The sequence below is a fragment of the Megascapheus bottae genome, chromosome 15, assembly GCF_031878675.1.
Source record: "Megascapheus bottae isolate mThoBot1 chromosome 15, mThoBot2.hap1, whole genome shotgun sequence".
NCBI lineage: Eukaryota > Metazoa > Chordata > Mammalia > Rodentia > Geomyidae > Megascapheus > Megascapheus bottae.
The window spans coordinates 10,911,611-10,925,898 of NC_143523.1; the positions used below are offsets into that span (position 1 = coordinate 10,911,611).

The 14,288-nt window shown below is 39.2% G+C and overlaps 1 protein-coding gene across 1 annotated transcript in view; it reads left to right on the plus strand.

Annotated features, from left to right (window-relative positions):
• The window catches only part of Shtn1 (shootin 1), a 102,144-nt gene that overhangs the window by 25,014 nt on the left and 62,842 nt on the right, over nucleotides 1-14,288 (plus strand). Inside the window, exons 3-4 of the mRNA XM_090345780.1 lie at nucleotides 4,097-4,157; nucleotides 12,187-12,281. Coding sequence (XP_090201906.1) covers nucleotides 4,097-4,157; nucleotides 12,187-12,281 — 156 coding nt within the window. The remainder of the gene's footprint in view (nucleotides 1-4,096; nucleotides 4,158-12,186; nucleotides 12,282-14,288) is intronic.

Below are 14,288 nucleotides of genomic sequence, written 5' to 3' on the forward strand. Positions count from 1 at the left end.
CTTAAGAGTAGAGAGCTCAGACATAGTCTCCCTTCTGAGTAGCAGATACAGGCCTGCCAAAGATGCTCAGGCATTGCTATCCACCAGTTAGCGGAAGCTGCGCCTTTTTCATGTTCCAACAGGAAGAGCACCCATCCCTCTGGGTGATGTTCGGACTGTTTCAGTGCAAACTCTGGCTGTGAGAACAGGACAAGAGCCTCTGCTTCCTTTGAGAGGACTTCTGAGAAGTACACAAATAGACCCTAGGTGACTTTAGGTCAGATACAGTGCTCCAAGGACAGTGTCTTCTTAGAGAGTATCATCTCATGCTCTCAGAACTACTAGACTATGAAACAAAATATATTTGTAAGTAGAAAAGCACCCCAGGTTTGTAGCCTTTGGCAATCATGACCTAGACCTTGAGTCTAGTCCAGAAATAGATTTATCTCTGTGACCTAAACAAAGCAAAACATTGTTAGCAGGGGATGGTCTAATCAACAGGAATTTGGGGAAGTCCAAAACAGCTGGAGACAGGTCTAAAAAAGAAGAGGAACTTCAGTCTAGCAGGCTCAGTGTGACAGGATGGAATAAACCTCTTAGGTGGGAGAAGTTGATTTGAGAATCTAGGGCTTTGGTGTAGGGAATTTTAAATGATCAAAAGTTATAAAGTGTGGTTTACCTTTTAAATTGGAGCTAGAATAGAAACAGGTTAGATTTTTTTTAACGGAGGATTGATTATCCTTGAAATCTAAATGAAAAATACAGACTTTATAGAAAATGATCTTTAAGTCCAGCCTGACTCATTTTATGGAGTCTAAGTGAGAACTTGATATCCAGTATTGCCGATAGTCCTGTGTTCCTGCTCAGGTGTGCCACAGAATGAGTTCTGAACAGAGATGGACTTTTAACTCTTCAATAGGTCTTAAAAGACTAAAGGGAAAATCTGAGTTTTTTTCTTTATGCTTAATATTTTTTAAACCTAGGAAAGAGCAGAAAATAATGTAAAAATACCCAAATGTATGGAATTAACTTATTTTTTCCCCTTTACTAGGGTGTAGGGTTTGAATGTAAGGCCTTCGTTACACTTGCTTTGCTGGTGCTGTACTGTGTGAGTTGTGCTTCTATTTTGTCAGGCTGTTTTCAAACTGCTACCCTCTGGTTCTGAGCCTTCTAAATAGCTAGGATTTGTAAGCATGAGCTACCAGAACCCAGCTTTAACTGTTTTCTTTCTTTCTTCTTCTTTTTTTTTTTTTTTTGCCAGTTGTGGGGCTTGAATTCAGGGCCTGAGCACTCTCCTTGGGTTTTCTCAAGGCTAGAGCTCCACCACTTGAGCCACAGCAGCACTTCTAGCTTTTATCTACGTATGTGGTACCGAGGAATCGAACCTGGGTCTTTGTGCATGCTAGGCAAGCACTTTACCACTAGGCCAAACTCCCGGCCCCAACTCTTTTCATATATATATATATATGTATATTAAAAATTCATGAGCAGTGGTAGTCACTAGACACTATGTTGGAAATGAACTGTACAACTTGTGGGTGGGGATAGGAGGGAAAAACTGAGAGAGTGCAAAGAAAGGGGTGACATTGTCCAAAAAGAAAGGACTCTTTACCGGATTTATATACCTATAACCCCTCTGTACATCATCTTTATAATAACAATAGAAAGTTTTAAAAAATTTATTGATGCTGAGGATAAAATTGATGATCTCTTTGGTCCTATTTCCCTCCTGTCCCCTAAGGGATAACTGATGTCATAAGTTTGATATATTTATTTTGCCACTTCAGCTGTTCATATTTTTCATATGCCACATATAATTATATGCACATATATATCATAATGCATCATCTGTACTATATATAATATAAGCACATGAAAAGTCTGTGTACTTAAGGTATCATTTGATATATATTCTCCTATTTTAATCAATATTACGTTTTTCTGCAGCTTATTTGTATTGACATACAAGTTTGATTAATTCGTTTTCATTGCTTTGTAGTGTATTTCATGAATATGCTAGAATTTTTTCCCCCTGGTCCTGGGGTTTGAACTTAGAGGCTCAAGCATACTTGGCTTGCTAGGCTGGTATTCTACCACTTGAGCCAAGCATCCAGCTCATCTTTTTGTTGGTAATTGGAGATGCAGTCTTGTGTGTTCAGCCTTGGCTGGTTTTGTATGACAGTCCTCCATATCTCAGCCTCCTGAGGTGTGAGTCACAGGTACTTGGTAACTCATTGTCATAATTGCTGAACATTTTGTATTGACTATTTTGTGCATCTTATTAGATACTCTGTATATACTAGAAGGAGCATTGCTGGAGCATGGCAGATGAGTATTGAATTTTGGTAGTTTATTTTCTAAGCATATGTAAACCAGTTCGCACCATCAACTGAAGAATGTAAGCTACCAGATTTTGACATCATACCTTTTTTTTCAGTTCAGTCTAGTTGATGAGTCTTACTGCTTTTTGTTTGCTTTCCTGACAGTCTAGGGGCTTGAACTCTGACCCTGGTTCCTGTCCCTGAGCTACTTTTGCTCAAGGCTAGTCCTCTACCACTTAAACCACAGAGCCACTCCGGGCTTTTTGTGAGTAGTTTATTGGAGATCTCATTCACTTTCTTGGTTTTGAACCATGATTCTCAGATCCCAGCCTCCAGAATAGTTAAGATTACTGGCTTGAGTCACTGGCGCCCAGAGAGAATCTTACTTTTTTTAACTTTGCATTTTCGAATTACCATAACAATATTTTGACTATTGAAATTTTAAATTTAAAATATCCAACAAGGCTGCAGATAACTGATTATGGTAGAACTCTTGCCTAGTATACTGAAGGCCCCAAGGTTTGAGTCTTAGCACTGCAAAAAATATATATTTGTCTGACATGTTAGGAATCTAACATAACTGTGCCTTATTTATATAGTTCTTTTTAAAGAATAGGACTTACTAGAAGGATTATCCTAATAGTTTAATTTTAAATCTCTTTTTAAAGCATCTTTTTAGGCATCTTTGAAGAAAAATATTGCTATTTCCTACTTAAGATTAAGAGTTCAATTCTAAAAATGAATGCCTGTTAATATATAAATCATTAATGCTCTAGCACTTGTTGAAATACCATTACCACATACTCTAAGAAGTCTGATGCTTTGATTATTATCCCTGCTTTTTTTTTTTTTTTGCCAGTCCTGGGCTTGAGCTCAGGGCCTGAGCACTGTCCTTGGACTTTCTCAAGGCTAGAGCTCTACCACTTGAGCCTCAGCACCACTTCCAGCTTTTTTCTATGCATGTGGTACTGAGGAATTGAACCCAGGTCTTCGTGCATGCTAGGCAAGCACTCTACCACTAGGCCAAACTCCCGACCCCTATCCCTGCTTTTTTTGGTCTTGCCACCTAAGGTCTTTTCAGTGAACATTCTGACCCCCCCCCTTTTTTTTTTTTTGTCAGTCCTGTGGCTTGAAGTCAGGGCATTATCCCTGAGCTTCTTTTGCTCAAGGCTAGCACTCTCCAGTTGAGCCACAGTGCCGCTTCCAGTCTTTTCTGTTTCTTTGGTACCGAGGAATAGATGCCTGGGCTTCATGCATATTGGCAAGTATTCTACCACTAAGCCACATTTCCAGCCTATTCTGACCTGTTTTGAAAAAAATGTCCATTTATATTTAGAAATATCTTACCTTCTCTCCTTTTTATTTCCTACCCTTTTCTATTGAAAATGCTAAAGGCACACAGAACACTTTTTTTGAGCGAGAGAGGGCACAGTAGTGTATTTATACTTTTCCTTCATGTACTTGTCTTTCCATTTGCTTCCAAGATGACATCAGTGTTCTGGATGGTTAAAACCATTGTGCACCTGACTTGCACACAGCAGGACGGTCACAATGAGGCAAGGCAGTGAGGGTAGGGTGTCTCATTATATTAGAAGATCCAAAACTACTGGTCAGATACAAAATGATACCTATACCATGTTAGTGGAACAATATACAAACTATGTAGCATTAGGGTTCAAAAAACCTGTTTTGTTTTCAAAATAATTGCTATTGCTTATAAGTTTGCTTTTGATGCTCACCTTTCCTGATTTAAAATTTGAGACAAGTTTAATGTTTCTTTTTTTCTCTCATTTCAGTGTGACAAAATTAGGCAAGAACGAGATGAAGCTGTTAAAAAACTGGAAGAATTTCAGAAAAGTATGTACGCATTTCTGTGGAATTATTATAGACACATAACTTGCAGAATGGTATGAGTAGGCAAAGTCTAGTTTACAGTAGACGTGCAATCAAGAAAACAAAAACTGTCTATTTTCCCTGGAATTACTATGCGTTTTAGAGAAATGCAGTGAACATTATTATTACAAAAGCTTGAGCTTGTTATAAGATAATTTGCTATGTCAAAGGAAAGCAAAAAAATGGCTTTGTTTTTACTGCTTGAGAAAAGTCAGTGGTAGTATTTCTTAGTATCTTTCATTTGCAAAAAAAGAATATTTTTCTATTCTATTTTGTAGCTTAATTTTTTTTTTCAGTTGCGGGGCTTGAGCTCTAGGCCTGGGTGCTGTCCCTGAGCTCATCAACACTCTTGAGCCACAGTAGCCACAGTGCCATTTCCAGTTTTCTAGTGGTTAATTGGAGATAAGAGTCTCATAGACTTTCATGCCCTGGCCAGCTTTGAACTGCAGTCTTCAGATCTCAACCTTCCGTGTAGCTAGGATTTAAGATTACAGGTGTGAGCCACTGGCGCTCAGCCTTTTTTTTTTGGTTGGTTGTGGGGCTTAAACTCTGGGCCTGGATGCTGTCCCTGAGTTCTTCAGCTTGAGGCTACTGCCCTACCACTTGAGCCACAGTGCCACTTCTGGTTTTCTAGTGGTTAATTGGACATGATAATCTCACGATCTTTGGTGCCCAGGCTGGCTTTGAACCAGTTATCCTTAGATCTCTGCCTCCTGAGTAGCTAGGATTACAGACATGAGCCACCATGCCTGGCATTTCTGGTTTTTTTTTTTTTTTAACTATTGTAAATAATACCTTGGGAAATATTCTTACAGCTTTACAGTAATCTGATTAGTGCCTTAGATTAATTAGGAGGAAAGGAATTATATTGGATTACTACTGGGCAGCTTTGGGTCTGTAGCTAACACAACAAGATTATATACTTAAAAGTATCCTGAGAGTAGATTTTTATGTTAAGTGTTCTAAAATAAATAAATAAGGGCTGAGGATGTAGTCAAGTGGTATAGCACTTGCTGAGCATCTATTAGGAGCTAGGTTTGATCCCCAACACTGTAAAATGAATGAATGAATGAATACATAAGAAAGTAATGAAAATATGTGGAGTAGGAGGGTATGTTGTGGCACGTGTGGCCGTGACTTTGGTGGCGGTTGTACTTTCACACATGTATCCTCAAACTCATCAAGTTTATGTTACAGGCCACTTACATCTCAGTAAGATGGCTTTTTTTCTTTTTAAAGGCAAAACCATTACACGTTCACAGAGTTTAGGCATTCTAAGAATACATATATTTGAAGTAGGCCTTTCACTATGCCAAGTTTTAGTCCACAAAAGCTACAGTAACTGACTTCTGATTTTTTTTACTGTTTTTTAAAAAATGTGACATAAATCTGATATTTATTCCCCAAGTTAGAACATAACTGAAGAGATCCAGAATGTCAGATGGGAATGGGGGGTGGGCAGAGAGCCAGAGAATGGCAGGGCAAATGTTCTTCCCTTGGAAGCAAGGCTTTTCCCTGTCATTCTGCAGATGGGGTGCTATGTCGTCAGGCTACTTGATTCTGTCATAAAATGTTGACTGGGTAGCTACACCATGAATCATTTTACCCTTCTGGAAGGTAAAATGGCTGTAAAAAATGCAACATTATAGTTAAATAGCCAGTGTTTTTCAACACCTGGCTCTAACCAAGAAAATCTAAGAGGAATCTAGTTGGTATTCCCTATCTGGGAGGCCAGTGTACTGGGATAGAAATGCTCTTTGTATGTGCCTGCATGGCTTGGATTTGCAAGAGTCTTTCTCCTGCCCAAAGCAGGGGTAGTAGACTAGGCTTACACTGGAGCTGACACCGAGCACCTCTGAAAGACAGATCCTGTTGCTTTGTTACGTGTGCTTGAATTATTGATAGTGAATTGGTGTATCGTGTGCAGTGGAGATGGGTCAGGTTTCCCATGGTTGAATTTATCACAAGATGTTTTGATCTAGGTAGATAGTAGTATTTGGTCTTCTGCATGTTATAAAATGAGTAACACTTTTCATCTATCATTTCTTTTTTCCGTTTGACTTCTAAGTCCCTTGGGTAGTTAAAAAAATTTCCTTCTAGGAGCAACTATATTAAGACCTGTAAATGTCATTCATTTAATTTTTATGTAAGCCTGCTTTTAAAAGTTTAGATGGCAGGAAAATGACTATTATTTATTCAGTCTCAAAGCAAAAAAAATCCAAACAAGAGACAATAGGGAGTAAGAAAACTTTAGGTATTCTTTCAAATTGTATCTGAGATAAATGGTTCACGGCTTCTGAATGGACTGTGGAGCTGGAGATCTGGGAGAGAACTGTGGGCATGTCTTACTGCTGAAGAACCCATGAGTTCATGCAGCCGCGAGAAAGCTTCTGTGTTAGTAAAATTGGGATGTTTGATCATGCTGCGTAGACAGAGGCTAAAATGAGAGAATTTGCACAAATAGTATAAACACTGGATCTGTTTCAGTTGCTCTTGCCTCCATGTTAATCTACGGAAGCATCCAGGGCCTGATCTCCACTCAGTATTGAGTTCATACCATTGATAGGAAGTTGGTCCTGCACAAATCTGCACATTTACATAGCTGTGGGAGAGAAAGCTGCTTTTGGTGCAACAAAATCTCTGTGCTTATTTACCTGGCCTAGCTTTAAAAATGAGAAGAGCATGTTTAATAAGACTCAGGAAAAGCGTTGTCAAGCCATCAGGCTCTGCTCACCCTGGTTTGGTCTGCTTTTCTACAGTAAATATGTCATTACCCATATTTCATGCCACTCTTGGCCCTCTGCCAGTTTCCCCTGAGCCAGCCTCTGAGTCTTTCTACACAAAGAACACTCCACAGAGCAAAGCCATATGCCCTGGAGGCCAGATTCCCCTGAAAGGAGAAGTCACTGGAGTCCACTCCCATTTATTTGAGCCCACAGCATTAGATCTTGTGTTCTGCAGGGCACAGCAGACCACCCCACTACCTGACTGCTTTCTTGCCTCATGAAAACCTTTCTCAGCAATCTGACCTTGAAGGACAATTTGTGTTATATGTGAGGTTTGGAGAGGACTCTGAAAGTAACATTATTAGGGTTGACACTTTCAACTAGAATGAAAGTACTGTGGAAACAGGGAGCCATCTAGAAATGGTCTTGGCTGGGTTTTCTGAGTTAAAGCCCTGTTCTCTCTTCCTTACTGCCTCCCTCATTCCTGGAGATAGAACTCAGGGCCTGGGCACTGTCCGTGAGCTGCTTTTGCTCAATGCTAGTATTCTACCACTTGAGCCACAGCATCACTTCTGGCTTTTTCTGTTTATATGGTACTCAGGAATTGAACCCAGGGCTTCATGCATGCCAGGCAAGCACTCTACCACTAAGCCACATTCCCAGCCCTAAAATTCTGTTCTTTGGAATGGTATTTACTTCTCTGGGCCTCAAGTATTGTCCAGAGACAAGTTGTTCTGATGGTCCCCACTTTGTAGGATGTGGTGAGGATTCCTGGGAAACCTGCATGAAGAATCAGCATGAGGCCGGACTCAGGCTTATCTACAGTGAGCACTCGGATAAGAGGGTGTGCACAGGCAAATGCAGCCTGATGAGGTTTTCAGTCCTTCAAACAAACATGAGTACCTTCTGGTGGGGTTCTAGATGCAAGAGAGCCAGACATGCATGAAGCAAAGTTCTACTTTAATATTCAGTGAATAGAACACAAAAACAAGTGCAGCCAAACAACCCAAAAGCCTGAAGTGTGATCTGCCTCAGTGGCTTATATGTAGGAGTATAGGACTTTGAATTCACAGAGGATGGATGTACTGCTAATTCAGCTACAACAAGAGAAGTGATGGTTGGTAGGTTTTTAGGGTTTTTAGGGATCTTAATTTTTTTTCTTTTGGTGTCAGTCCTAGGGCTTGAATTCTGAGCCTAGACACTGTCCCTGAGTTTCTTCTGGTCAAGGCTAGCACTTGGCTCACCATAGCCACAGCTCTACTTCTAGCTTTGTTATTGTTGTTTAGTGTATGAGTCTCACATTTTCCTGTTTGGGCAGAGTTTGAACCATGAATCATGATACTCAGATTTCAGGCTACCGAGTAGCTTGATGTGTGAGCCACTGATGCCTGGCACTTAATTTTTTTATTAAATGCTAAGTGTCCAAGTTATTCAAAAGGGAGGAAATATATAGGAACCTTCATGTGTCCTATCAGCCAGCTGTAATTGTTAGCAATGCAAACCTGGTGTCTTGATTATCTGCTTGCCTATCCACACTGACCTATACCTCTTATTACTATGAAACTAATACCAGTTATTGTATTATTTTTAATATTTCTACTTGTGAATATTTCAGCCAGAATTTCTAAAAGGTTAGTTTGTTTTAAAAGCTTCACTTCAACATTGAGTCCTTAAGCTTATCTTTAAAAAAAAATAGGGTACTTCTTGTCCTCTAAAACTAAACTGTCAAAGGCACAGTAGCCACGAGTGAGGATATTGTGGAACAAACTCAGACCGAAAGGTCAGTTATTACATCAACAGCCAAAGACTTTGTTTTTCCTTTCTTTTTTTCCCATCTCCTTTCCATTGTTTCTCTTTCCTTCTTTTTCTTTTAATTCTTTGAAAGGTACATATTTCTGTTTTGGGTCATATGACCTGACTTTTGGGTTTGCAAATGTGGTTATACATTTTTTCAAGATGTAAATTGCCATTGAAATATATTATTCCCTTCTAAAGTTGGAAAGTTGAAAGGCAGGTTCCTTTGCTTACCAGTTTAGCAGTGGAATCATGGTTTTTGTTTTTTTTTTTTTTCTCACTCTTTGATTCTTTTTCTTCTTTTCTTTTTAGAAATAGGGTCTTGCTATGTTGACTAAGTTGGCCTTGAACTCATAATCCTTTTTCCTGAGCTTTCTGAGCACTGTGATTATGGGCATGTACTACCAGACACAGATTGAGATAATTTCCCTCCCTTCCTTCCTTCCTTCCTTCCTTCCTTCCTTCCTTCCTTCCTTCCTTCCTTCCTTCTTTCCTTTCTTTCTTTTTTTTTTTTTTTTTTTTGTCAGTCGTGGGGCTTGAATGCTGGGCCTGGGCACTTGTCCCTGAGCTTTTCAGCTCAAGACTACCACCCTACCCCTGGAGCCACAGCACCACTTTGGGTTTTCTAGTAGTTAATTGGAGATAAGAATCTCATGGACTTTACTTCCCAGTCTGACTTTGAACCATGGTCCTCAGATCTCTGCATCTTAAGAAGCTAAGGGAAAGATTTCTTCTGTTCCCACTTTGAGAAAAGATAAAACCCCCACCTGATGGAGTGTACCACATCGAAATTGGGGAAGACCTGCATGAGACCTGCCTAGCCAAGTTTATCAAGTTAAATCACAGAATAGCTTTTTACAAAATGTTTAGAGAAGTGAATGTTTCTTCCTCCCCGCTTTTCAATCTTCCTGCTAGGCTGAAACCTTACCACTGAAGAATGATTTTTCTTACTCTTTCATGAGCAAGAATGTTATTGAATAAAAAGTCAAATTCCTGTGAAAAATGCAGAGTGTTTATGTTTTTGTTATGAGAGTAGAAATACCAGATTGTGGCAGAAGATGTCAAGTAGTTAAGGCTAAAAATTCAAAGTAATATTTGATGTTGTAAAAAATTGTATAGGTTTCTTTTCTCTTTCCTTCACATTTTTGAAGAACCTACCTTGTAAACATAGTGATAAAATGCCAGGAATATTAGGATTTTAAGGAAATAATAGAGCCTATTATTTAAACTACAATATAAAAGGCAATTATATTGATGAAGAGCTACATGGGCTTTGTGTGTGTGAATAAACTTGGCCTGTGTTCAGCTTCTATTTGTTCTTCTGGCATAAACACATATTGTGTGTGATTCCACTTTAATGGGGACCCGTTTGTATGCCAAGCAGCTGCATTTTAGGACCTATTGCGTGATTTCATAGCTCTCTGAAAATTGGTTCTATTCAGAACAAGAGATAGAAGAGGACAAGGGGGGGTGGCGTGGAAGGGGGGGAGCTTCAACACACAATCATTTCTTTTCAATTGGAGCCAGAAAGGTTGATGACAACATGACCATTGTGTTATAATGATAAGACCGCTAAGGCATCTGTACCGCTCATCAAGGCTTTCACTCCGCAGCAGATACAATTTAATTCACTGCTCCGTCAGCAGCGCTGATACCATTATGCCGTCTGTCTGCACAGTTATAATCACTGTCCTCTGAGAAATGCAGTTGGAAATGATCTTGAGCAGTCAAAGAAACTCTCAATTAAGGCTGCCACTTCCAATGTGTCAGATTGTGTCTTATGCACTTGGTACAATTTTCACTTCCAATCCTGTTTATTTACAATGTCTACCAGTAATTACGCTTAACGTGTCATTTAGTGAGGGGGGCCCCTGCCAAGCCGATTGTTGGGTGCTGCTGTACCATTGAGTGGGAGTTTCTCGAAGTCAATGCCATCAGCAGCTTTTAGGCCCTGATGGGATGCAGTAGTGATGTTGATAATGCAAGTATCGTGCTCATCAAGTCATAATTAGATGCCACTCAAATGTGCCACTTGTAATAACAGTGTTGATTCATGTTTTTCTCGGTGACTGCAACTACTAATTAGTTAAGTGGTTTTTGGTTGGCCTGCATTTGCGGCAGATTATTATTACCCCTGAAAAAAAATGTCAAGGTTAGAGATGTTTCTGGCCATTTAGTACTGCTTTATGAATTTGAATATTAACATAATAAGAACTTTGAGCAGACTTAGGAAGTAATACAGGTTTTTTTTTTGTATTTAATTTGGAGAGAAATTTTTTTCCCTGAGTTTAATCATAATTGCAGGTTAATTAAGCGTAAATGAAGCAAAAGTAATCTCTCTTTGTGTTATGTGAGCCCAATGCTTTTTTTTTTTTTTTGCCTAACTTTGTTGAGTTTCATATTGGGTGAACTCTAATTTTTTATTTTTAAGCCAAACATATGTCAATAAGGATACATGTCTATAGTGTCTCAGAATTTTATTTTGACTAGAACTATGGGTGGAAGGAATTGACCTTTTTCCTTTCTTGATTTTTGAAGCGTAGTTCAAGTTCTAATCTCCTGTGTAGCCTTGTCTCAATTTACATGAGCCAGCTATCAAAAAGTCAAAAATCTAATTTTTTATGATGACAGAATATCAAGTAAAATTTAGTTTTTCTTCTATTCACAATCTCTTATGCAAAGAATGATTAGCATTTGGTTTCATCAGATAGTACATAAATAAATCTTGGCACTATACTTTTTGGTCTTGGGGTTTGAAGAAATGATAATAGTTCATTTTTTACTATTAGAGATACTTGGCTATTGCCCCATTGCTATTTTAGCCATAAACTCAATCTATTTTTCTTCCATTTCACAGTAGACAACTTTTCTATTTAGATTCATGTGCCAGTCATATACCAATAAAGATGGCCACTGTATATATGGGGCTTCTTTTACTGAAATCAGCAGGTATATCTTTGAAGGTGTAAGCAACTACATAGAAAAGAGACTCTGTAGGCCTGGCACCAGTGGTTATTGAGGAGGCTGGGATCTAAAGGTTATGGTTTGAACCCACACAGGACAGGAAAATCCAGGAGATTCTTACCTCCAGTTAACTACTTCCAAAAACTAGAAGTGGAGCTGTGGCTCAAATGGTAAAGCACCATCCTTGTGCAAAATAGCTAAGAGACAGCACCTAGATTACCCTGACTTTAAGCCCCAACACACGCACACACACACTCACACTCACCCTTTAAAAACTTTAAATACTTCTTATAAATGTATGGAATAGTAGTAAACGTTTTTGGATGGAATGTTTTTCTTTTTGTGTGCAGCTGAGATTTAATCTGGCTTCTGAGAAACCTATTTTAGTGCTGGCCAAAAGGCCGTAGGAAATAGAATTGTAGTATTCTTAATCATGGGATGATGTGTGGGCTACTGGAATAGCTGACTAATCTCTGAATGCTAAGATTCTTTTCCGCCTTCATTCCTAGTTTCTCACATGGTTATAGAGGAAGTTAATTTCATGCAGAACCATCTTGAAATAGAGAAGACTTGTCGAGAAAGTGCAGAAGCTTTGGCAACAAAGGTGAGCCTGTTCGAATGAATGACTTGTACCTGAGCTTTCTTACTTCACCCTGGTTGTCTAAAGCATGGCTTGTTTGCTGTCTTGCTTTCCTACCTATCTAGTCATTTATATGCACTGATAATGAAAGTTTCGGAATCTTGCAATACTATTATGTAAATATCTGCCTCCATGCAGAGGTTACTTTGATTGTAGAAGACTCATTTGTGCTGCAAAACCTGTGAAACATGCCAAAGTATGTAGTTTGTTGGAAGACTTTCCAGATGTCTTTGCATTTGGTTAAAATGCTACCCAGGTTTAAAACTAATCTGCTGTGACCTAAGAGTGATGAATGTTTTCTGTTTGTATCTGTTGAGATGTCCGCCTCCAGCCTTACATCTCAGGTGATTATTTCTGAAAGCAGAGTGAGGGCATGCGAGAGGTGACCTCCCGTGCTCTGCTGATTGCTTCTAGCTGATGAATTTACCAAGTGTGTAATTTTCTATATTCTATCTCATCAGAAGTGCATTATTATTAAAGAATGTTTTTATCTCTGTCTTCTGTATTTTGGGTTGGGTAAAATGCATCTGAACCGCTTCATCAGAAAATGGATTACAGCAATTTTCAACCAAATTTCATTAGTAATGCTGGTTGGACTCCCCCCATCCCCAGCTTCTTTCTCTCCTGTCACCCTCCTCCAAAGTATTACTTTGGATGTGACTGCAATCCTATTCCAATAAATAATAAATAAATTTAATTCATATGCATTAGCAGTATCCTTGCCCCAGAGGTTTTTCCTTAATTATTTGCATAAAGATATTGCATTAGTGTTCATAAGCTATGCATCAGAACCTAACTAACTTAAGAATATAAATTTGTGTGAGTAACTTCTCTCCTGTTACTTATCTATTGAATACATAGCAATGTGGGCCCTTGCTTTGAAAGCAACCATAGTCTGAGCTTTCTCATCTCCTTCTTACTCCTGCTGGATTTCATTGGTCCCAAGATGTCATGTGAATTCTCTTTTCATTTTCTTTATCTCTTTTGGAACAAGTAGAGAAAAAAAATATGTTTGGAACATACTAGCTGCTCTGAATCTTCCAGTGCCTAAGGATAGTCCTGTGTTTTCTCTTGTTATGAACAAATTCCTGTGGCAATAGCATAGCCGAGTGAGGACATGATCGCCTTTTTGGATTAGCCAAATATGTGGGGAGCGAAGGTGGTGATATATATGTTTTATCCCGGGCTGTGTTGTTGAGTGCACATATGGTCCTAGCATGTAATTACGTTCTGCTCTCTTAAAATTAGGACTGGAGCAATTTTAGGAATGGCCTTTTTATCTTGTAATTCTTGGCTCAGTATGGGTTCCCTTGAAGAATTTTCTAGTCTTCACTCCTTTCAACAGGTGGCTTTGGATGACAGAATTCACCTGTTTATCTGCAGTTGTTTATTTGATTGTCCTGTCTTTGGAGAGAGCCTATCCACAGATAGTCTAAGGCTAATTTACCTGGACTTCATCTTGCTGATGGTAAAATGGACAGCATAAGGTTAGGTTGGTTAGAGAGAGAGAGAGAGAGAGACCTACTGAGGTACATTGTATACAGAATATTACATGATTGTCCACCAATGATTTTTAGCGTTGATGTACATCAGACTCTCTAGGAAACTCTGGGAGAGTCCTATGCTAGGGTTCCAAGAAGGAGATTTGGTTTGGGAACCATTAGTTTAAATATCAGGAGGGAGAATTACAAACTGCCTGGACTTTTTCTCATTTTCTTCTTAAAGTGCTCTTTTCTGTAAACATTAGAAAAGACGGCACAGCTGGGGAATTGCAGGAAGGCCTTCTTTGTGGAGGCTGTGCAATAGCATCCAGGGTTCAGACTACCCATAATGTTCACCTGCACATTGCATTCTGAGGAAGAGGTGTTTGGAACCTACAAGGCCTCATCTCTTAGCCTGGATCCTCTAGTGTAAAGTGGAGAGACAGAGCTGGAGTTAGATAATGAGGACAGAGGATGAGGGTTGGTTTTC